The 24,051-nt window shown below is 41.9% G+C and overlaps 1 protein-coding gene across 1 annotated transcript in view; it reads right to left on the reverse strand.

Moving 5' to 3' along the window:
- Window positions 1-23,725, reverse strand: part of RBMS1 (RNA binding motif single stranded interacting protein 1) — a 128,361-nt gene extending 104,636 nt beyond the window's left edge. The window contains exon 1 of the mRNA XM_079710728.1: window positions 23,431-23,725. Within this exon, the coding sequence (XP_079566854.1) occupies window positions 23,431-23,499 (69 nt within the window). The 5' untranslated portion in view covers window positions 23,500-23,725. The remainder of the gene's footprint in view (window positions 1-23,430) is intronic.
- Window positions 23,726-24,051: the final 326 nt, after the last annotated feature.

A 24,051-nucleotide genomic window follows, 5' to 3' on the forward strand; every position in this document is an offset into this window, starting at 1 on the left:
CCACCTAAACCAAAGCAGCCAATGAGCACTGCCGGCACAGGAAAGGGAAAAACACTGCTGTGAACCCCTGTCCTGACAGAGCAGATGGGAATGGTCCAGGTGTGGCCTCCAAGCCACCTAGGATCTCCTACGCTCTCCGGATTGTGTGAATGTGAAGTAGCAGCAAGGATACTTCAGAGAACCTGTGCATAACCAAATCATTTTGCTGAAACAGAAAAAATGCAGGAGGGGGACACAAACAGTTTTAAAATTTCTATTTCTCCATACAGACAACATCAAAAATCCTAAAATTCAAGTCTTTGGATATTTCCTTTACATTTTGGACTAGATTTAATCTCAAAACAGTACTCTCTGCCCAATTTAAAAATCGGGACATAGAACAAAAGAATGAACTAAGAAGAATGGTAGATTTTTTTTTTAAAGATCAGAACCAGGCACTGTAACTACTAGTATGGGGGGGAAAAATTAGGAATGAATGGGCAAACTGCCTCTTCTACACTCCAGCCAGGGAAGCTGGAGAAGGAGGTCCTCACCTCGAGGCACGGAGGGTGCCAGTCAGCCCCTGTTCTGCTTGTCTCTGCAACCCAGTAGCTGCTCCCAGTTACATAAGAATTATTCAAATTACACCATCATCCTACTTTTAGGAGAACTTCCAGTACCAAGCAAATTAGGAAGAGATGCAGATCTAAAAAACAATCTAATCCTGCCTGAATACATTTTTCGAAAGGTAAAATGTAAATTGTAAATACTGAAGCCAGAATTTATCCATTAAAACCTTAGACAGGTTATCTCACTCTGCTGTCCCCAGAAATACACATGGAAACTTTGCCTGCATCACCTGCATCGGAGACTCTAACTTCATCTTCGTTCTTTCTTACTGTAAAATCCAAACATACCTTGCACTAATAGCTGATGTGCAAATGCTCGCTAGCAGTTATCTTTCTAGAAAGAGACAAAATGTCAAGAATAATACTTTTCTCTTAATTGAGGGGAGTAGGCTTAGCCATTTGTTTACCTGTTTTAGTTGGGGCTGTAATATTTGATCGTTTTACTATCAAATTTACCTAGACAATCTTTAAGAAGAGCGAAATAAGCAACAGCTAAAGGGAGAACACCATTTTAAACCATGACAGCTTACTGCAAACATTTTTTTCTAGAGAACTGAGTGTTATTCATCGTACTGATCGCTAACATGGTTGAGCATTTATTGTGTTTTTTGGTACGAAGCTAGGTGCTTTATATGTATTCTTTCATTTAATCACAATAAGGGAGGTATAATTTTCACCATTTTACAGCTGAGAAAACAGAAGTTAAGAGATTTTGCCAACATCACTGATAAGGTGGACGTCTTGATGTGAAATACGGTCTGCCTGACAACCTCTTTAGGAGCTAAGCAGAAGAGAAAGCAGGCGTTAAGGGAGGGGTGTGTCATTGATTTTCACTGAATTGGGGGCCTTATTTGATTGATACACAGTTGCTCTATCTAAAGACTCTTTTTTTTAAAAAATGACCTTTGCCGTGAATACTCTGCCTATGTCATGGTTACTAAAAATCTTCCTAATACCCATCAATCAAACATAACCAAAAGGTTTTTGGCTCAAGAAACTGGTTGCAAAACAGTGGAACTTAGTGATATGTCCTCCCTTACCCCAATCCCAACAGTACAGCATGACTGTGAAGGAATTTCGCTAGAAAACACTCAGGCAACATGCTTTCCTTTAGATCTTCTCAGTACATGGTATTTTAATCTAAACAATAGTTTAACACTTTCTAACATGGTTATTTCTACATTTGAATTAAAGAATAAATCTGCCTTCCCTGGCCTGTAAGCCCCTTGAGGACATGTAACCACATCCTGCCTGATTATCCCACCCTGTACAGCACAGAGCTTGGACCAAGCGCTTTATGTACGTGGTGAGGGAAAAAACATGGACTGACATATGTTAGAAACCATGCAACTGTTGCAGGGCTTTAACTGCTGTATGTTGAACAGCTCTGGGGTATAAAGAGGTGAGAGGAGTTGGCCAGGGCTGGATGATGGCAGAGTCTGTCTTAGAAAGGAGTTTGATATTTGGGGCAAAATGCATCAATCGTACCCCTTTTCATAGCTGAAACAGGATCTCTATTTTCACTGAAATCTATTATATTTCCTCTCCAGACTTGTAGCATCTCTGGAACAATCTCCCAACTCTATGACAGGTGGACTTTTAAAGTTTAAGACTTCAAAAACACAAGGGATGCTGGACAAATTATGATTGATAGTGAGAATTATAATTCAGAGAAAAAGATGAGTCCTAATAATCTTAATCGTATTGCCTTTGGATACCTGAGATATGTGGGTATCTGTCTTTTCAAAACAGATTAATCAGAATTACTATAAACCTTCAAGAAGATATAATCACTCTGGGATCCTCCTGCCTTCGGTAATGGCCACATCTGGTCAGGCAGTTGTTATTCATTCTTGCCAGGATTTGCTTTATTAGACTCTCAATTGAAAAATGACACCTTCACTCCAATCCTTTTAATTGATTTTTAACCTTAGAGAAGTGTACGACAGAGAGTTATTTAGAGGACTAACTTCTTAATGGAGCCATCTGAGTATTTTGATAAAATTCTCTCGGATGAATCACAAATCACACCCACCGCCCCCTCAACTGCAGCATGGCTTTAGAAGAATAGACAGAGAAAATGCTACTCCTTGAAATGAACTGCATGGCTTTTAAAAAGTCGATTAAATATAAGTATCAGCATCCTAATACAATTCAAATGTCATTAGTTTCTGTCAGGAAATTTAAAACTTAGATTTGTATAGTAACTATAATGTTACATTTGTACATTAAGCTATACCCGAAGTTAAAGATAAAATATAAATGGGGAGAAAGTGGGAAATGGCTGGATTAGTTTCCTAAGGCTGCTGTAACAAATCACCACAAACCTAGTGGCTTACAACAGCAGATGTTTATTGTCTCACAGTCCGGGAGGCCAGAAGTCGGCAATCCAGGTGTCAGCAGGGCAATGCTCCCCTGACAGCTCTAAGGGAGGCTGCTTCCTGCTTTTCTAATTTCTGGTAGCTCCTGCTGTTCTTGCCTCGAGGGAGCGTAATTTCAATCTGCCTCCGCCTTCACGTGGTTGTCTGTGTCTCTCCTCTTCTTAGAAGGACACCATCACTGGACTTAGGGCCCACTTTTTAATTCTGCTTTGATTGTATCTCAAGACCCTTAACTAATTACATCCGCAAAGATCTTATTCCCAAATTAAGTCACATTCTGAAGTTCTGGTTAGACACGAATTTTGGGACACGCTATTCAACCCACTACAGTGACTTTCTCTAACGGCTGATTTTGACCCTCCCAACCTTACTTCTCCTAAACTTAGGTATGTAGTCAAAACATGCACAGAGAATTACTTTACATCCGTACCCACTATAACACCGATTAATTCTTTAACCATAATTATATCCAGAAAGAAACTTATGTGTCATCTTGTCCAGCCTCATATCCAAAGTAAGATTTCTCTCTATGGCATAGAGATGGGGGGTGAAGGTGGGGGACCATTACAAGACAACAGATGCCCCAGTTTATTTCTAAACCACTTCTAGTTGCCACAGCATACAAGTCTAATCTTCCCTTCTTTTATCCAAATTTAAATCTTTAATGATAACTATCGTCCCCCCAAAGGTATTCCTTTAAACCCCTCGACAAGCAACAATAACTGAACAACTTCTTTGACCTAGACAACTCCTAAGGAGGTAGTAAAGCAATTACGGTTGAAAGGATGGATTCTGAAATCAGACTGCCTCAAGTTCAGATCTACCACTGCCACTCACCATGACCTAAGGCAAATTATCTCTGAATCTCATCTCTTCATCTGTAAAGTAAGGATGATACTGTCTATGCTAGCTCACAGAGTAGTTGTGAAGGCAGCACAAGCTAATCACTGCTGGGCTCCTAGTGAAATGCCAAGCTTGGAAGAAGCGCTTAATTACTGCCAGCTACACTTGAGTTCATCCTTCTCAGTGTTCCTCTCGCAACCTGGTACCCAGATGGCCAAGAGGGCTCTGCTCAGTACAGACACCACCAGTCCTAAGCTTGAAACTGACTTATACAGGTAAGTAGCTTCTCAATCCCCCTTCCTCCTACTCTGAGGCTCCTTTGCAAAGCCACGGTAAAGAAGAAAATGGAGAAAACTGAAAATGAAAATGACCCTGTGGGTTCAAAAGTGCAAGATGCTGCAAAAGGCAAAGGAAACTGGGGGAGCTGATTCCCCAGGAAAGGCTCCCTGGAAAGGCTGGCTAACCAAAGTTTTCCTATGCCCTGGGCCTTTTCATTTGGGTGAGTTTGACACTTGAAATTCCAACTAGAGGTGCATCTGGGTTAGGGCCCCTCTTTTAAAATCCCCAAAGTTTGGGCTTCCCTGGTGGTGAGGTGGTTGAGAGTCCGCCTGCCGATGCAGGGGACACGGGTTCGTGCCCTGGTCCGGGAAGATCCCACATGCCGCGGAGCGGATGGGCCCGTGAGCCATGGCCGCTGAGCCTGCGCGTCTGGAGCCTGTGCTCCGCAACAGGAGAGGCCACAGCAGTGAGAGGCCCGCGTACCGCAAAAAAAAAAAAAAAAAAAAATCCCCAAACTTCTTGAATCTGATGTGGTAAAACAGTCATCACCTAAAACAGTTGAGATGAACATCAGCAAGAGAACTTAAAGATGTGCATATGTTCCATTAGAGGTGCCTAACTTTTGTTATTTCAACCTTCAGAGAGAGAGGAGGGAGAGTGCAAAAGGCCACTCAATTTACGTTTTTCACTATGATTATTAGAAGTGAGAAAGGCATTCTCTTCCTCTACTGAACGTACCATACGGTAACCCTTTGCTCAACAGAGACTCTGAAGCTGGCAACATCATTTCTAAAATTCCATTAGAAGACCATGGGCTTTGGGGCTAACCTAGGAATCTAGCTATTATTAATAACATTTCGACTGGCAAACTTAGGAACCAGTTCACCAAATACCATGTTTCTATGAGAAAAAAAAAAAGTGTTCTGATTTTAAAAATTTCAACTTACAGATGAACTTTTGGATGAGAACTTTTAATACTCATGCAGTAGGATGACTTCATTTCTTAATCTAAGTACTCACATTTTATTAATTGTAGGTAAAATGACACCAACAGTCTAAGCAGCTAAATCAGCTGGCTAATTCATTTGGGGTCAAACCAGCCACACAGGTCTTTTCACATACCTAGTTGGACGTATTCGATTTCCCTCAGAATTTTTTTTTTAACTGAACGGCACGATTTTATGATTATTCCCATTAACCCTCTTTTTGTTAACTGGTGCCTATCTTCCAGTGTACTGGTATCCTTCTGCTGATATTCTCTGTAGTGCACCATTCCTCCCAGCTGGACGTCACCTGAAGAATTGAGAAGCATGTTTTCTACGTGGTGTACAAGTTGCTGTTTTCAACAAATTTTATCTCAAGATATTTACTGTCTGGTTTTTCAAATTCTAAGACTACCCCCACCTCCTGACTTTCCAGGCTGCTTTTTCCCTCTTAGCTAGAGATAGAGCTATATACGATTGTCAATATCGAAGTTACAAATATCAAAAGACTGCCAATCGTGGCTTTAGGAAATGGGGCTGGGGAGGTGGCAATGCTGGGGAAATCTCTCCTCCCTGCCGTGTCCTCTCCCCCAACAAGTACACAGAACTAGCAGCACATGCACCTCCTCCCACCGCCCCCCCAACACATATATACACCCTAGGCAGTTGCTTAAAAAACATGCCTGGCAAAAATTTTACCAGGGGAAAAAAAGAAACAGCTTCCTGTGTACTAGATTTTGAAGATTTTCATCTGGTCCCTGAGGTTTATGGCTGGCCTTGGCATCTTAGCTGGCTCAGCACTTCTACAGACTGACCTCTGAAACCGTTTCCAGTTTCCTGTAGGAACACAGAATAGCTCAAATGCATCAGCCCAGTTGGTCCAGTGCTCTGGCCAACCAAGGTTGCAAGGGACATGTGCTGTTAGCTTTTCTGATGTCAGCCTTGGGAGATATATCCCAGTTTTTCTTTGGACCCAGTTTTGACTCAGTTACTCATACATCTGTCATTCTCTTACTTGGCACCCATTTACATTTCCTGCCTACATCACCCCTGGACTTAAAAGATGACTACTTTATAAGCTAGCTCATTCTTCTTCACTGAAGATGCCCACAGGCAGAGCTTTTCTGAGGAATATTTCACCCAGTGGTCCTCAGATTTCAGTGAGCTTCTAAGTCACCTAGAGACCTTAAAATGCCCCTGTAGTGTTTGGGAAAGTGAGGTAGTGGGACCCAATAATTTACCTTTTTAATAAGCACCCCAGAAGATTCTGATGCCAGTGGCCCAGGGACCACACTTCAGGAAATGCCTACATAAACAGTAGAACAAAGAGAGCACATCTCTGAGACTCAGAGACCTTGGTGTCCCTCCTACTCTGGCAGGTTTATGCTATGGCCTCTACAGCTAATCTGAGTCTTCAGGGCACTGAGGCCCCTACCCACTTACGCCCCAGCACCCTGGCTGTGACCACCCTACTCGCAGAGCAGCCGCCATCTTGTCCCCTTGCCCCCCACAGGGTTTATCTTTCAGCTCTTCCAAATGACACTGCATCCTTGGACTTGCCGGCAGGAGAAGGCGTCTCCGGTTCCGAAACTGCACACTCTCTAGTCACACCCTCTAGATCCTCTTTTCCATCAGCTGATCCAAGCAATTTCTGGTTCCCTGATCTGACACTTCTTACTAACCCTCCCTCAGATGTGAGAGATTTTCGTGGCTTCTCACTAACAGACATATAGAGAGTTCAATGCCCAGCTCTACCTACACTTCACTGGGTACAAAGAAATGTCAACTCATCGGCTCAGAGGATGCCCCCCGGGACGAGGCCTTCCACAGTGCATCTCCTACACAGTTACAAGACAACATCTTTCTGTTCCCATTCGGAGTCAGGGAGTCAATTCCACAAGTGTTCGTTTTACAAACTCTCTCAATCCTTACTTTGGTTTATGTGACTATTTGCAGAAAACAAACAAACTTCAGAAAGTGGCTGCTTTTATAAACCCAATGACATCATTCTGGGCAGAAATGTACCTTCCCCAACACTGCCAGTCACTGATAAATTCTTGCCGAAATAATAACTGATAAGTATGCCTAACTTCACACGCTGAGGTAGTTCTGAAAAATTCTGCATGAGCAAATCCATGTCCTGAATGCAGTAAGGAAACAGGATTTTTAAAGAAAACCTGAAAATGAAAGCAGCAAATATTGTGCCCCAAATATGCATGTAAAACACTATGCTCCATAAACACTATGCTGCAAAGAAATACAGTTTCCGAGTGCTCAGAGATCTTAAAACAACCTAGTTGGTAATGAGAAACACACCCAAACAAAAAGTTAGAACAATTCAGCAAATAAGCAACAATTATATATAATGAAGAATACTTTGGTAAAGAGAAATAACTAATTTAGTTGTTTTTTTAAAAAACTGGTGCCATCAAGATGTGTCCTTAGTATCTGTCAAAAAAAGAGGGGAGGCGGAGAAAGAAAGAAAAAGAAGTGAAAGAAAGAATAACAAAAGTGAGGCACCTCTAATGGAATGTATGAATAGCTTTAAATTTTTGTATAAGACTCAAGAAGCTTTGATAGGCTTCACATTCTTACAGAACCACAGCTCTATGACAGCTTTCAAAACAAACTTAAAAATGGCAAGAATCTCCCTGTTCCGAAGGACTTACCTAATAACTTCAGGAACTCACTTCCATTCCAAGTCCCTAGAGGTAACCTGATGCCTTAATGGGTAATGGTGCGATTCATCCCTTTCTGAGTATAAAGGGCATTACTGCTTCTCCACACCACCACATACACATCCCAGCTGAGATGCGGTCAATGGAAAACCATCACATCAAAATTCTGCTCTAATGTAATAGCAGGAACTGCAGAAAAGGGAGATCACAGAGATTATCTTCCTGGAAGAGGGAGACCTTGAACTTCAACTTCCAGAAGAAAGGGAAGTGAGCTTGCCCATGAGAGGGTGGAGTTTCGTGGCCATCTGTGATAGCCTAACAAAAGACTGGAGGAGAGGAAGGAAAAACAGACTTCAAGAAGCAAGGAGAGTACTTTTGACTGGAATGACAGGTATGGACTTGAGCAAAGCAGATCAGGGACAGAGCAGTTAGTTCCTCAAGGTCCTTGACGATTATGGTTGGAAATGGACGCATCCGTAGCTATTTACATGTTTAAGCTATTTCTGTAAAGAAGTATCTTTTATCTTACAGGTGAAAAACAACAACAAAATAAAACATTTCCTTATATGCTATGCACAAGAGGACCACCAGTGTAACACTTGTGTTATGAAAGCCAAAGTGACCACGAGTGAGTCACGAAGCATTTCAGCTTTATTTGGGGTCCATCAGGGTAACCAACTGATGAGCTTCACTCAAGATGAAGGAATGTCTGGTACCAGGTTGTTGTGGGTTGAATTTTGTCCTCCCCCACCCGCCCCCCAAAAAACCCCCACATACACTGAAGTCCTAACCCCCAGTATCTTAGAATGTGACCTTATTTCGAGATAGAGTCTTTACAAAGGTAATGGAGTTAAGATGAGTTCATTAGGGTAGACTCTAACATGGTTGGTGTCCTTATTACAAGGCAAAATCTGGACACAGAGACAGACATCCACACAGGGAGAATGTCATGTGAAGACGGGAGTTAGGAGAGAGGCCTGAATAGGTTCTTCCCTAACACCTTCAGACGGAGTATGGCCCTGCCAACACCTTGGTCTTCGACTTCTATCTTCCAGAACTGTGAGAAAATGAATTTCTGCTGTTTAAGAACTCAGCTTGTGGAACTTTGTTATGGCAGCCCTAGCAAACTAAGCCAAAACATATTTTTAAAGAAAAAAAAAAATTAACATTTTACTCCTAGGATGCTATTTCTATTTTATCACAGCTCTCTTGTGATAAATTCCATTTCAGAATTATGACCAAGATATAGGGATTCAAAATACAAAAAAAAAAAAAAAAATGACCAAGGTAGTATTGATTACATAGATACATGAAGGAAGCCTCCCCGAATACAACCAAACAAAATATCTGGTCAAGATTGAGCCTTTAGGGCTTCTCTGGTGGCGCAGTGGCCAATTCAGGGGATACGGGTTCGAGCCCCGGTCCGGGAAGATCCCACATGCCGAGGAGCAACTAAGCCCGTGTGCCACAACTACTGAAGCTTGCGTGCCACAACTACTGAGCCCGCGTGCCTAGAGCCCGTGCTCCACAACAAGAGAAGCCACCGCAATGAGAAGCCCGTGCACCACAACGAAGAGTAGCCCCCGCTCGACACAACTAGAGAAAGCCCGCACCCAACAACAAAGATCCAACTCAGCCAAAATTAAATAAATAAATAAATTTATTTAGGGAAAAAAAAAAAAAAGATTGAGCCTTTAATCCAAAACCTTCTGATCAAAGCTAAGAATCAAACCTACACTCACTTGGTTTTACTCTCTGTCTACTCTATTCTGATGGTGCTAATAAGTATCATTACTATCTGGTTTGAGTATCATTTTCTTTCAGTTCGTTCTGTGCACCTTTTGGTAAAAGAGCCAACGAATAAAGGGTTCCATAAATCAGGGGTCTGCAAACTACTGTCCAGAAGCCAAATCCCATTTGCCACTTGCTTTTGTAAACAAAGTTTACTGGAACACAGCCCATCCGAATGCATCATCTATGGCGGCTTTGAAGCCACAGGTAGTGCTAAGTAATTGTGACAGAGCCCTTATGGCTGGCAAAGCCTAAAATATTTACTATCGGGCCCTTCACAGAAAACCGTATACTGACCCCAGTTGTAGACAGTCTGTGAAATGTACGAGCAATTTTTAGGTAAGCCTTTATCTGTTGTTTGCCTTGATTGTCAACAATCCCAGCTCCACAAGTGATATTTTCCAACCCTACTTCATACCTTTGACTTCTGAACAATGAAAAGAAGAGCCTCTTAGAAACTGAAATAGTACCATTTTTGCCTGAATTTCTCTTTGTGCTCTCTAGCTCTTCCACACCCCTCTTAGAGAACTAAACCAAATTTGTCAATGAATTAATGTCAAGAATGTGGAAGATATACTTCCATTTCTTCTCTGCTTTATGCCCTAATAAGCAGCTTAATACAGTCAATTAAAGGGTAGAATAACTCTAATGTGACAATCAACACAATGACAAAATGGATCAGCCAACTGAGAACATTGTTTCTATCTGGAGTCAAATCAAATGCACCTAAAAGTCAAATAATCTAAATTAAGGTCAATCGGAGCATGATAGCTATAGGTTAGACATGTTCTTACACCATGCACTTCTTAAATAGCTACACCTCTTAAGCCACTGATTCATTTCTACCTTGTATAGTGATTTATACACCTGCTCCACAGCCCCTATTTCACTACAACATTGAGAAATAAAATCATCAATTTCTTATTCCCTTCGGGGCCTAACACAGTGCTTGGCCCATATTGGTCTCTAAAATATTGATTGAATGAATAATAATCCAAGCTAGATTTGTTTGAAAAGGTTCAAACTGCACTAGTGGCCTGGATACATGTGTTCTAGTCCTGGCTTTCTTACAAATAAGCTGTGTGATGTTGAAACATCCTCAACTCTAAAATGAGTACTTACAAAAGTGTATCTCTTAAGGTCCTTTCAGCACTAATATTCTATGCTTCTTTTGTGATACACATGATATAACAGACATTATTTCATATCACTTCATCCAGAGCACTAGTTATCACATCACAGGATTCATTCAGAATAAATTTTCACGTTGTAGACACCAGAAAGAATCAGTGAGGGTCTATGACAGGGACCCACCCACTTTTCTTTAGGCTAAGCAACTACGAACCTTAAGATACATAAAAAGAGAAAGTATCCAAGTGAACTATTAGTACCTGAAATATCTGAATGGTAACAAAGGGCAAGGAACTGGTCATTCATATTTTTAAAGAGCACATTTCAGTGTGTCCTAGAGGGCTTTAGCACACAGCAGGGTTGTAAAGTCTAAACTGTGGTTTCTTCTATACAGGAACTTACTCTAGAAACCACAGAGCAAATTTTGCATGTTGTAGTAAGTCAGGCAGGAAGGGGCTAAACATATGTAAATTTGTCTACCCACAGCCAATTAGGTGAAAAAGACAAAACAAATTTAGAGGGCAAAAGAATGTTCATTAATAATTAGAACCTGTGGGTTTTCTAGATCACTGATATTTTAAACTAGACTGACCTCCCAAGTCAGTAATCTAGATTTCATAAGTGCTTTAAGAAACAATAAAATAGGTGGGAAAACTAACCTTAAAAGAGGAGAAATTAAAAACAAAACATATGACAGTTGGCAGATAATTTATTTTGTCTGAAAGTAACATGCAAAATACCATCCCTAAGGACTTACTTGTTCAGAGAATAATAAAACACCTCATGTGAAAGCAATTCTGAAAACACTGGTGCAAGGGTGTGCCACACTTGGAAAAGCCAAGACTCTGAAGGTAGAATGATGGAGGATTCAGGGTGAGAAGACCTAGGCTTTTTGAGCTGTGAGATTTTGAACAAATCGTTCGATGTCTCTGGATTATAATTTCCTTAGGGGTAAATTACAAGGGCTGGACTAGATGATCTCTAAGGTCCCTTCCAACTCTAAAATGCAAAAGGTTCCTTTAAATAAGTGTTTCCCAAACTGTTCCACAGAATATAGCTAGTAAATATTCTAGGTACTGTGATCAAATAATTCTAGGAAACAATGAAATACACAAAGTTGGACAAATGTCTGTACTGCAGGATTTCTCAGACTTTTAAATGCCGATTTCCACTGTTACTCTCTAAGACGACGATACTATATAGTTTGTAGTATTTCCCAAGTTTCTTTGAACACTGAATATTTCAATTCCTGGAACACTTTTAACATTTAATAGAACCCCAGTATCTTAGTGAACACAATTTGGGAAAAGTGGCTTTGAACAATAGACTTCATAAACTTAAAATCACACGCTGAAGGAAACAAAATACTCATGTAATAGTTTAAGGGCACCCATTTCAGAATCCATAACAACATCTCTGTAGTGTTTGTCTGTCATAAAGCACTTTACCTTACTTTAACTCCTTGATCTTTTATTCTAGGAAGTCAAGGACAATGTAAGAATCATTTCCTTTTATCAATGAGAACTGAGTTTCCCTTCTAGAGCTTTCTCCTAACAAAGTATTTTCTGCTCATGAACAGAATGATCACAACCTTCTACCACTATTATCATTTTGTGACCCATCCGCCGAGATCCTCTTGTGTGAACTGACTTGTTAGGCGACACCGCAAGGAAGAAGGGAAGCAGACAGAGTACCTGGAACAGATAATGCGTCAAGTGCTGTCACATATATGACTTCATCCAATCATCTCAATAACATTAAGTAATTATTTTATCTCATTTTGTCACTGAGGAAATCAAGATGCAGGAAATTTAAGAAATGTGTTCACAGTGATAGGACTAATAAGTGATGAAGTTGGGATCCACACCCATGTCCACCTTTTATTCTTTAAAAGCAACTTAAGATGTTTTGAAATAGTTTGATAGTATATTTTAAAACTTAATTTGGGCTTGTGGTTCAGTTAAAAAATATATATTATTTTGGTTCGTGATTGAAGTCTGTTTGAAATATGATTTGATTTACACAAATATTTGAACAATGGTTATAGGGAGGTATAAATTATATGAGAGCCACATCTTAGTAATTATCACCACTTGAGCATTTCTGGCATGCCAGGCAGACACATCTGTATCATCTCATTTAATCATCCCAATAACTCTAAAAGGTTAAGATTCTGGAACTACTACACCTTCAAGATCTTGACTGTGGAGTTTCCCCTCTGATCACTCTCCTTCCCTCACTCCCAGGGACTTTCCTTTTTATCTTATCAGAATCTCCAGGACCCTCCCTGTTCTCAAAGTTCAGTGTCTCTCTTGATTTCACCTGTCTTTTTTTTAACATCTTTATTGGAGTATAATTGCTTTACAATGTTGTTAGTTTCTGCTGTATAACAAAGTGAATCAGCTATACGTGTATATATATATCCCCATATCCCCTCCCTCTGCGTCTCCCTCCAACCCTCCCTATCCCACCCTTCTAGGTGGTCACAAAGCACCGAGCTGATCTCCCTGTGTGATGCAGCTGCTTCCCACTAGCTATCTATTTTACATTTGGTAGTGTATATATGTCCATGCCACTCTCTCACTTCGTCCCAGCTTACCCTTCCCCCTCCCTGTGTCCTCAAGTCCAATTTCTATGTCTGTGTCTTTATTCCTGTCCTGCCCCTAGGTTCATCAGAACCTTTTTTTTTTTAAGATTCCATATATATGTGTTAGCATACGGTATTTGTTTTTCTCTTTCTGACTTACTTCACTCTGTATGACAGACTCTAGGTCCATCCACCTCACTACAAATAACTCAATTTCGTTTCTTTTTATGGCTGAGTAATATTCACCTGTCTCCTTAACGTTCATCAGGATACTCTCGATTTTCATACCTAATCCCTTTACCAATGCCAAACCCTACATAAATTCATTACCCAGATGCTTTCCCTCATTTCTTGTGGGAGAAGGGTCAAAATATCCTGCCAACTCAGACCCCTGCACTCCCAGGGGCCCTCGCTACAGCTTAGGCATCCTTTTACTCATCTCTATTTGAATGCTCACCAAATTCCCAAGAGCGATTACTCCAAATCTTTTGTCACACTCTTTAGGCCTAGAATCCCTTTTTTTTTTTTTTTTTAAATCATAACAGACGACCTAACCTCTTTACTGAAATGTAAGCTTTTAAAAGGTTGAGCTTCACTGGCCTCTTTACTCCTCCTAATATCTCTAGCATAATCAATCTCCTCCTTCCTGTATCACTGTCAGGAAACTCTCTCAGATCCCTTTCCTGTAAGACTAACCTCAATCTTTCTTAAAAAAAAAAAAAAAAAAGACCTAGTTCCAACTAGTCCCTGTTTTCTATCACCTTGTTCTACCTACAACCAGTCAGATGCTAAGATAATCTTGCCTCAAGATTGTCTGAAGGGACTCTTTCCTTTGACACCCAATTTTTCTAAAGACACACCCTCTTCACTCATGCATTCCTTAAACCCTTTGGAATGTACTTTCTACCACGTTCACCCCTGCTCCCTTCCCTGCCTACCACACACAAACTACTCGACTGAAACTTCCGTCTCAAAGACTTTCAAAGACCTCCCAACGGACATTTCCAATGGCCTCTACTCCGCCTTTATCTTCCTTAACCTCTAGGCAGCACTTAACAGAGCTGACCAGCTCTGCTAGAAACTCTGCTCTTCTTGGGCTTCTGTGATACTCTCTTGATTCTCCCAGCATTTTGCCATTTCTTTCCCCTTCTTTGCCTAAGGCTCATCCTCCTTCCCACTATAGAATCTATGCCCCCAGGTCTCTCCAGATTCTCCTGGACACCTTCTCTTCCTGAACTGCTTTAACCTGTTCCCAATGTGCCACCTATTAAGTTTCAGGAGGTCCTGAGCTTCTTGCCCAAAACTCTAGTTCTGTATTTCTTGCTGGAAATTCCTGCCTGCACTTGGTTGGTAGGAAGGGTGGTAACGTGTGATTCACATGGCCAAATTAAAATGGCCAAACCAGGCTTATGGCTTTTCCTCAGAAACTAATTTATTGTGGTAGGGTGAATTCTCTAACCCGTTCACCATCCAACCTGCCATCTTTCATACTCCTGTTGAGGTGGGAGTATTTAATATAACCAATGCTCTTGTTATACTACAGATGTTATAGATGACATATACTATCAAGAAAAAGATCTGCTGGATAAGTTCTCCACTCCAAAGAATGTGAGGATCCAGGCCAAACATGGAAATCTACACACCCATGTGACACAGCCTCTATACTGACTTTAAGACAATCCCAGTAAAAGAAATATTTACAACCATCTCCTGGATTCAAAAAGAGTACTTAACATGGCTTGCACTGGGTGCTACTAGCCTTTCAGGGCTGGATGATTCTTCCTTATGAGACTAACATGGATACTGAAGGACCAATCCCTGTAAGAGAATGGCTGGATTCCACCTAATCACTGAGACCAGAGCAAGTCATGTTGCAGAAACATTTTATTTTTCCAGTCATTTCAGACAAGAGACCTAGGACTCTTTTTTACGAACACTGTCCACTCCCCACCCAGTCAATCGCCAGCTCTGTACAATAACTTGAATCCACCCCATCTAATACATTCACACTGCCGTTACTCCATTTTACAGCTTTATTTCAACTGTTACAACACCTTTAAACTCACCTTCTCCTTGCATCCACTTCAGCAAGCTTGACCTTATCCCTGCTCTGTCCTCCAACCTCTACCCTGCAGTCCAGCTCACCTGAATTTCTCAGTCTTCCCCTAGAAAAGCCCATGTCTTCTATCTTCAAATCTTTGCTGTAATGTTCCTTCCACCTGAAATGTCACCTTCCATGATGCAACCTGCCTCCCGAGTTAGAAATCCTGGCACCATCTTTAAGTTGTCCTCCTCCATTTCCACATGCAGTCATAAATTCTTTTGGAGGGCACAAATCCCTTTGGCAAACTGATGAAAGTTACGAACGTCTCCCCAGGAAACGGCGGATGTATGCCACATTTTACATACAATTTTAGGGGCTTTATGTCCTCCAATATCTATAAAATTTGGTTGTTCCTCCTGTCCACAATGTAACTCCCTTCTTTTGGGTCCTCACCATCTCTCAGCTGTTTGAGGTGCTAGCTAAACTGGCTTCCCCCCACCCAGCCTCTCTCTTAACGAACAACAGTGTACCTTCTGCGTGTCACCCGTTTACTTCCTCCAGAATGACATTCCCAACTTAACTTATGCTACACGCTCAGTAATTATTTGACTCAATGTTTCTGAGTCGCTGTTAAACTTTCAGTTAAACAAAAGAACATATCCACTCCCTTGGAGCTGACCTGTTGGCATTTGACTTATAAAACTGAGAATACAGACAGAGAAAGTGGAGACAACATTGTTTCTAGAATATCTGAATACATAGGGTTGGGTTGATCATAAGTGGTCCTCCAAAAGAGTGATTTTTTTTAGGCAGTTCCTGGAAGTCGAGAGACAGAGATCTTGTTTTATAACAGAGCTGAAAGGAAATTCTAGATGATGGGAATACTATGCAGAAAAAAATAGGATCTAAGAATCTCAGATAATACAAAACAATGAGGCTACATATTGGCACCCAACCTACAGGGCATCAAAACAATGAAACAAACAGATTTTGTAAAGTGGCACGTCAACTAATAAAGTAAGAAGCTAACAAAGCAATACTGCTTTCCTTCTCTCTCTCTCTCCCTCAGACCCCCCCCACCTCTTCCTTCCTCCCTTCAGTGCTCTCTCCTCCTTTCACTCTGAAGTCTTGTAGCCTCTACAGAGCACACCCAAAACTCCCTGATATACTGAAAATCCCCCCTGGGTTACACCGTAACAACAGCTTCTAAAGTGCAGACATGATCTGTACTGTGTGTTTCTTACAGAAACTGTCCCACTATAAATTACAGCTGCCTGTAAGGAAGCCACACCTCTCACCCCACTGCCCTTTCAAAAAGCTACAATGAAAAGGACGTGTGTGATGAAGGCAGCTATGAGTATTCATAATAAAATAAATCCAAAGGATTATGACATGAGTGGTAGAACAGTCTTGGTTTTTCATGTTCAATACAGAAATCATATGAGGGGGAATTTGTCCACCAAACAGCTGTATTCAAATGCACCTGTAAGTCAAATGACAACAGAGAAAACAGCGGTAATTCTTCAATATTTGAAATAACTCCTTCCGTGAAAAATACTTTAGCATATGAAATTCCATATATATAGCTACATTTTCTCCTTGCTGACTCATATTGGTGTCTTAAAAATGTTTTTTAAAAAGTACAGAAGTCCTGTCGAGTATGTATAAAATGGGAAAATACTAAATTCATAAATACAAAAACTATCTGTCAGAACTAGGTGATTTCCAAAAATGTGATACAGGAATTGGCAGTAAAAATAAAAACAGAAATTCATAAAGAATAGTAAAGGACTGTATCTCAAAGCTCAGGCACAGAAACAAGTAACACCTACATGCTATGCTGAAACTCTCAATGACATGAGAATTGGGTTTTCACTGCAATTTTTAAACATTAAAAATAATACAATTTTCTATATTCTTTTCACTTTATCTTTTTCTTGATAACCGAAGGAACTGTATGTTCAGGTGGGGAACAAGGGGGACTGGAAGGCCGAAAAATAAATGTAAAGAGAATCATGAAAAATAAGTCATTCATGATTCCATCTACCAACAGAGGAAAACACTTGTTAATATTTTGGCATATTTCCTTCCAGTCTTTTTTTTTTAATGCATTTTTTGAGGCTGTATTGTATGCACAATTAACAAATGCAAATACAATTTTCCCCAGTTTACGTTACACTGCTTTGTAAGTCCATATGTTTAAATGAATAAAGTGGAGCCAAAATACATTTCTATTTATTAGAGCACTACTATGTTTAACACCAAGTTCTGTTGTGGCTGCTGCCATTTAATAAGTGTTAAACAACAATAGCTACATTGATTCGTTATTTTAATACAGAATTTAGTTTGCTCCATTTAATTTTTTCACCTTGTCCTAATTTCAGGAAAAGCTTATTACTTCCTTCCTCATGGTATGTCTATCCTATTTAAAAATTTCCTACGCTTTTAGAATGTATTAAAGCAAAGCATTCTCTACAGATGCGAGCTTAAAAACAAACACCCACCAAACACCTACAGATGTCCAAGGAGAAAAACAATGTTTATTTTTCTGAGAAAGGCAAAGATGGCATCTTTGAAAACCAACAAGACAAAGGAAAGGATTCAGGAAATCATCACGCATATACTAATAATCAAATCCGTCCATTTTCGAGCAAATTAAAAGGTAGCATTTTTCATCAACAAGAGTGATTGATGCTCTTTTTTTCCTTCTCCAATCATATATTTGCATAAAATAAAGAACAGAGGGTTGAAAGGCTTTCTTTCCCCAAAGAGAAGGCAAACTCTGCTAACAAGAGCATAATACAGGAACAACTGTTCTGAAATATGGTGGGACGCTCTTTTCTATTTCTTTTTGGATTTTTTTTTTTTTTTTGATGTGGTTGAGAGTCTCGTTTTCAAGCTCCAGATCCTTACGCTTTTGGAGGCTGCCCCCACTTTCTAAACAAAGTCCATTCTTAGAGGCTGTGTCAAGGTCTCCCAGGATCACACAGAGCCTCCCAGGACCACCCGCTGTTGCTTGCTCTGTAGGGACATTAATAATAATAACACCTTAGAAGGATTAACAACAACAACCCTGTAGAGTGGGCATTATTATCTTTATTTAACAGAAAGTGAGGCTTTGGGAGGTTAAGTGAAAAAGCATGCAAGAGACAGAACCAGAACTTAAGACGGGGTCTCTTTCAATCAGGCCGAGTGATGGTTAAAGAAGTTAAGATGTGAAATCGGCATTACCAGGGCTCAAGGAATATGCTAAGAGGCAAGATTTTTGGAGGAAAACATGGGAATCATATTGTTTATAATTACGATTTCTTTTATAACTCATTTTAAAAAGTGAGTTGGGTTCCCCAGAGATAGGATTGCTGGATTTAGCAAATAAAAACACACAGTACCGCACAATATTTGGGACGTGCTTATACTACAATATTATTCATTGTTTATCTGAAATTCCAATTTAAGTTGGTGTCCCGTATGTTATCTGAGAACCCTAGGGCAAAGGCCTTTATGAAACAAACAAAAAACACTAATAAATTACAAAGCTACTATTCCCAAAGCTGAAATCTGGGATGCTGTGTGTGCCACATGTCTTTGGGAGGCCAAGTAAAGGGAAGTGTAGTGGGGCTACAGCTGTTCTTGACCGAGCTTCCTTCTCTTTTTTCTGGTAGCTGACAGAACCCTTGACTCCAGAGACCTGAGCTTTCACCAACTAGGCCATTTAAATTCACTGCCTCAAAATTCCTGACCTTTTCCTACTTTATATGGATGTTGTGAAGATTAAATATAGCTGAGGTTGGGAAGGGATATCATATACATCTTTAAATATTTATTTATTGGCAGAGTGCTTTGGAAATATATTCTCAGAAACTTGGAAAGACTGACTCCCCCCGTCCCCGCCCACCCCAAGAAAGGGCTCAGAAAGTATTACCAATATATGATGAGCCCAGCTGACAGCAGTCTCTAAAAGGAAGGAAAGAACAAAAATGAGAAACGTGTTCAAAACCTGAAGCGAACTATGGAAAATGTAGTGAGATGCCAAAAGGGATGCCTAGCGGAAAAACTGGATGATCACTGACGGCGAATTCCGTGCTTTTCAAATGGCCATGGTTACATATTTCAAACAGTTACCTTGAGGCACAAGCACTACTGAATCACAAACACACTGAAATAGCCTAATACAAAAACAGGACAAGACCTTTTTATGTATACCACTTTAATTTTCTGCTAATTTCCCCTAAACCTACAATTTCTGTGGCTTGAGTAGGTTTACCTTCTTTTAAAAAGACAACAAATTGGGACTGGCTCAGACAGTGTTCATTTAAACATTTCTCTGAACACTTTAATCTTCAAACTTTAACAAAACCCAATCTACTACACATAAATTGCTGTGAACAGAAACGGCTTGAAGAGGATTAATCAACAGCTTTGTATGTCATCCTCTAACAAGGCCAAACACTGAATCACTGTTGAATTCTTCACGTGCAGCTACACCCAGTTAATCTTCAAGAAAGCAGCAAACTATGTAAATCTATTTAAACTGGGGAGATAAGTACTCAACTCATCAAAAGTTTTAGCAACACTTAACAAGTACAGCTTGGCAGGTTGGCAAGATCATTCGAAAAGAAAAGAAACACACACACACGAAAATTCTTATATGCAGTCCCCTACCCCAAAGACCCCACTGCAAACCACTAGGCAAAAAAGTACTTGCTACACACCTCAACTTGTAAAAACCAAGTATATGACATCACTGAATCAACTACTTCAAGAAAAGCAGTTCCGAAATGGAAGTAAGGAAACAGGAAGGGGAAAGTAGCTAATAAAAGAATTCAAAATAAAATGGAAATATTTATCTTCTCTAATTAAAGGAAAGCACTTTTTCTTTTGAGACATAGTAAAAATATTTTCACAACTACAGAAGTCCTACTAAAGGGCTTTCATTTTGCTTGTGGCGGTGTTCTCATACAGACTGGATTTGCTTAACGAATATCCTGTATCTGAAAGTCACAGTCAACAATCATAGGCCATACACATTTCTCCACTGAGACTAGAACCAACAATCTTTGTCTAGATCTTGCCTCCTGGGTTATCACCCACTCAAAGCATCTTACTCTGACCTGAGCCGAGCAGAAGTATTTCTAACATGCTCATAGGCCTGTGATGCAGGAAAATCCTGTTTATCCTAAATGATGCTGGAGATCAGTGCTCCTTGACGTCCTCGATACACAACGTGGGGCAGGAGGGGAATGAGCACCACCCACCTCTGTTTAACTGAAACTGGCTGACTCCTATATTTGTAAAGTTTTAAGAAGAAATCGTACAATCGCTCTGTAAAGCAATCCTTTAACATCAATGCCGATCCCAAATATCACGAAGCCACCATCCATGTCATTCACAGCATCCTCCTTCACCTGCAACTCCCTCCTCACCACCCCCTCCCTGCACCTGTCCATGGCCCAGGTAGGTGGGAGGAATCCCTAAACCAGGCTTTTGAGACTAGAAGGGTGATGGGCAGTGATGCAGAGAAGCTCTGCATGAGTTTTCACTGAGATGTGCACGTAATAAGCAGGCTGCTGTAGTGTGGTTGTCTTAAGAGCTTGACTGCCAAAGCCTGGCTCTGCACTTTGGGTCATACAGACTGAGCACGGTACTTAATCTATGCCTCAGTTTTCTTAACTGTAAAATGGAGATATTATCATTACCTAGCTCATAGGACTGTCAAGATGACTAAATGAGTTAACCCACCTATAGCACTGAGAACAGCAACCCACAGGCTATAAGATGCTCGATGATGGTTTGCCACTATTAATATATATGTATAATACAAGTGTGACTCCAGCTTATTTTTTTTCCAAAGGCGATTTTTAAGTATTCATCACATTCAGTGTTTTCCTCAGGCAAACTATCTGAAATCAGCTCTAACAGCTGATCATATATTTCTAGATTAAAATCAAACTGCCTTATACACCTCAAATGGACCTATTCTTTCATCAAAATGAACAAACTAACGTGAACTGAAAGGTGCAAGCTTAATGTCACAAAATCTTATAAAAAGCATTAATTAGACTTCCCATTTAGACTAAGCCAGGATGAGATCACAAAGTCACTCATGGTAACCAGGTCCCCTTGCTGGAAGTGTGCTTTCCCAGTGAATGGCTAAATACTAACAAAAGAAACCTTTGACTCAAATACCACTGGTACCCGGGGTCTTGTGTCTGTATAATGCCTACACATTCATTTCTTTCTTCGCCTATAGAAAAAAGAAAGTCTGTTTGTTTTTCTGATTCAGTCAGCTCTTTTAGTCTCTGAATCTAAGGAGAGCCTAGTGAAAAGAAGAGCATCTTATCAGCGTGCTCCAGACCAGCAGGCTGTCCCCCTCCACACACAAAACCTCCAGCCCCTCACAGCAAAAGGCCTCGCCCTCAGAGCCTTTTCCCCATTTCAGAGCTAACACCCCACCGGGTTCTGACAACAAATAAATGAATACACAAGGCCCTTACATAATTAGCCATCTTTTCAGGTAGAGGGAGGTGGTGGGGGGAGGAGGATTCAGGAGAATATTTATTGTAAATCGGCTTCATTTATGAAGTTGATGCAAGTGTACTGGATCTGAGGGCATTTATTTTAAATGAGGCCACATGAAGAGATTTTACAGATGCCAGCTTCTGAATCTTGACAAATTTTAGTATATATTCAGCCAAGTCACAAATGCAGATTTTTTTTTTTTTTTAAATTAAAGGAAGGGGCTTTTCTTAAACCAGGTAAAAGTTCCATTGACTTGGAAAGCAAGGGCATACAGACCAGGTGTGTTTACTGTCTTTTTAAGGGAAAGCTAACAAGTGAAAGAACCAGACACCAGAAAACAATACTTTTTGACAGTCATTGTATCAGAAAATTAGCACCATTTTCAGATATACTTATAGTAAGAGTGCCCTCCCTACCCCACCCCCCAAAATGACTTTGAGAACAAAAAGGACTAAACATAATCAATAATCCCGTGAACGCGTTTAGGAAAGCCACCAGGCATCACTGTCATCTGTCATGATCTTAACAGAGCCATGGTCTGCGTGGAAGGATACAGTTTGATTGAATCATTATTGGGATAATAACTTAATTGATTTGTCTCAGTGGCTAAGGATGTAGACAAGAGATCTATTATGGAAGAAAAATATCTGCAATCGTGTTTTTGTTTTCTCAACAAGCATCTTGCCACTGACCTCTAAATCAGTTTAACCTTTTCTAAACAGACCTGCACATTTTTTACATAATTTAAAGCTAGGTCTTGTTAATGCTGCTGCTGAAAGGCTCCGTGAGATTTACCACAACATGGCTTCAGTAACCTTCTTTTAAAAACAAAGATGAAAAACAAAACAAAAGGCCATGACTATAAGCTTCCAGCTCCACTCCTTTTCCCGGCAGGGGATTTTCATCTAACCACTAAAGTGCCTTTGGAGTTCAATCTGTTAAAAAATGTATGAAACGGTATTAAAATAGGAAAAGGCATGTGTATGACTCAGGCTTATCCAAGTATCTCTGCAACTAGGATGTCACAGGATTTCCCTGTGCTGCTGAAAACTGAAAACCTTGAGAAAGTGACAGTAGAAGTTCCTGTTTCTTTTTCTTTCTTTTCTTTTTTTTAATATATAAATGGGAGGGGGAGCGAGCGCGAACACACACACACACACACACACACACACACACACACGTCTTCCGGGTTTCGTACGAATCGGGCAGGTTCTTTGAGGTTCCAAGTGAAGATTGTTGTATCCCAATCTTAAGACTTATTATCGTACTCTTCCACACACAAAGGTTTCCGGAAAAAAACCCAAACTTGTTGCAGAGCTGGGCGAAGCCCCCGGCGCGCTCCTGCTCTTGCCGCGCCGCCGCCCCTTCCCCTTCCTCCGCGTCCCGCCCGGCCCGGCCGGAGGGGCGAGGGCATCTCCCCGGCTAAGGTCACCGGCCCGAGCCGTCCCCGCGGGCCGCCTCCTGCGAAACAAGGTCACCGCCCGGCCCGGTCCCTCCGAGGACGACTGCGGAGCCCGGCCGAGCGCTGCCACCCTTTGTAGAGCGGGGTGGCCGGCCTCCGCGCGGCATCCCCGCCGCCGCCTCACCTGCTTGCGATAGGGCGTCCTGCAGCTGCTGCTGCCCCCAGGGTTGCCGCTGCTGCTGGGGAAGATCATCGCGGCGGGCGCGGGCGGCGGGCGCGGGCGCGGGGCAGCCTCGCCGCGAGGGGGAGGGCGCAGGGAGGGGGCCGGCCGGGGCCGCGGCCGCTCTGGGAACTCCCTCTCGCCGCGCGGCGGCGGCCGGCGGGGGCTGCAGCTCCGGGCTGACTTCTCCTCCGCCCTCGACCTCCGGACTCGTCTAAAAGTGCGGCGCGGCGGCGGCGGGCAGGACTCGGGCAGCTCCGGCGGCCGCCGCCCTGCGTGCCATGGACGGGAGTTCGCGCGCGGAGCTGGCGGCGCCGCGGACTCTCCCGGCGGCAGCGGAGGAGCAGCGCCGCCGCGTCCCCACCTCCCGCGGCCTCAACCACCGCCCCGAGAGCGCGCCGGCCGGGGGCGGGGAGGCGGCCGCGCACCGCCTCTCGCCGCGCCCAGGCCGACCCGCGCCTCCCCGCCCTCCCGCCCGGCGCCGCGCCCGCCGCCCAGCCGGCCGGCCGGCCCCCGGGCGCTCCCTCCCGGGCTCGGGGCCGAAGCGGGGGCCGCGCGGCCCGGGGAGCCGCCGGCGCCCCCGCT

This window comes from Hyperoodon ampullatus (genome assembly GCF_949752795.1).
Source record: "Hyperoodon ampullatus genome assembly, chromosome: 8".
In the NCBI taxonomy this organism is placed as follows: domain Eukaryota; kingdom Metazoa; phylum Chordata; class Mammalia; order Artiodactyla; family Ziphiidae; genus Hyperoodon; species Hyperoodon ampullatus.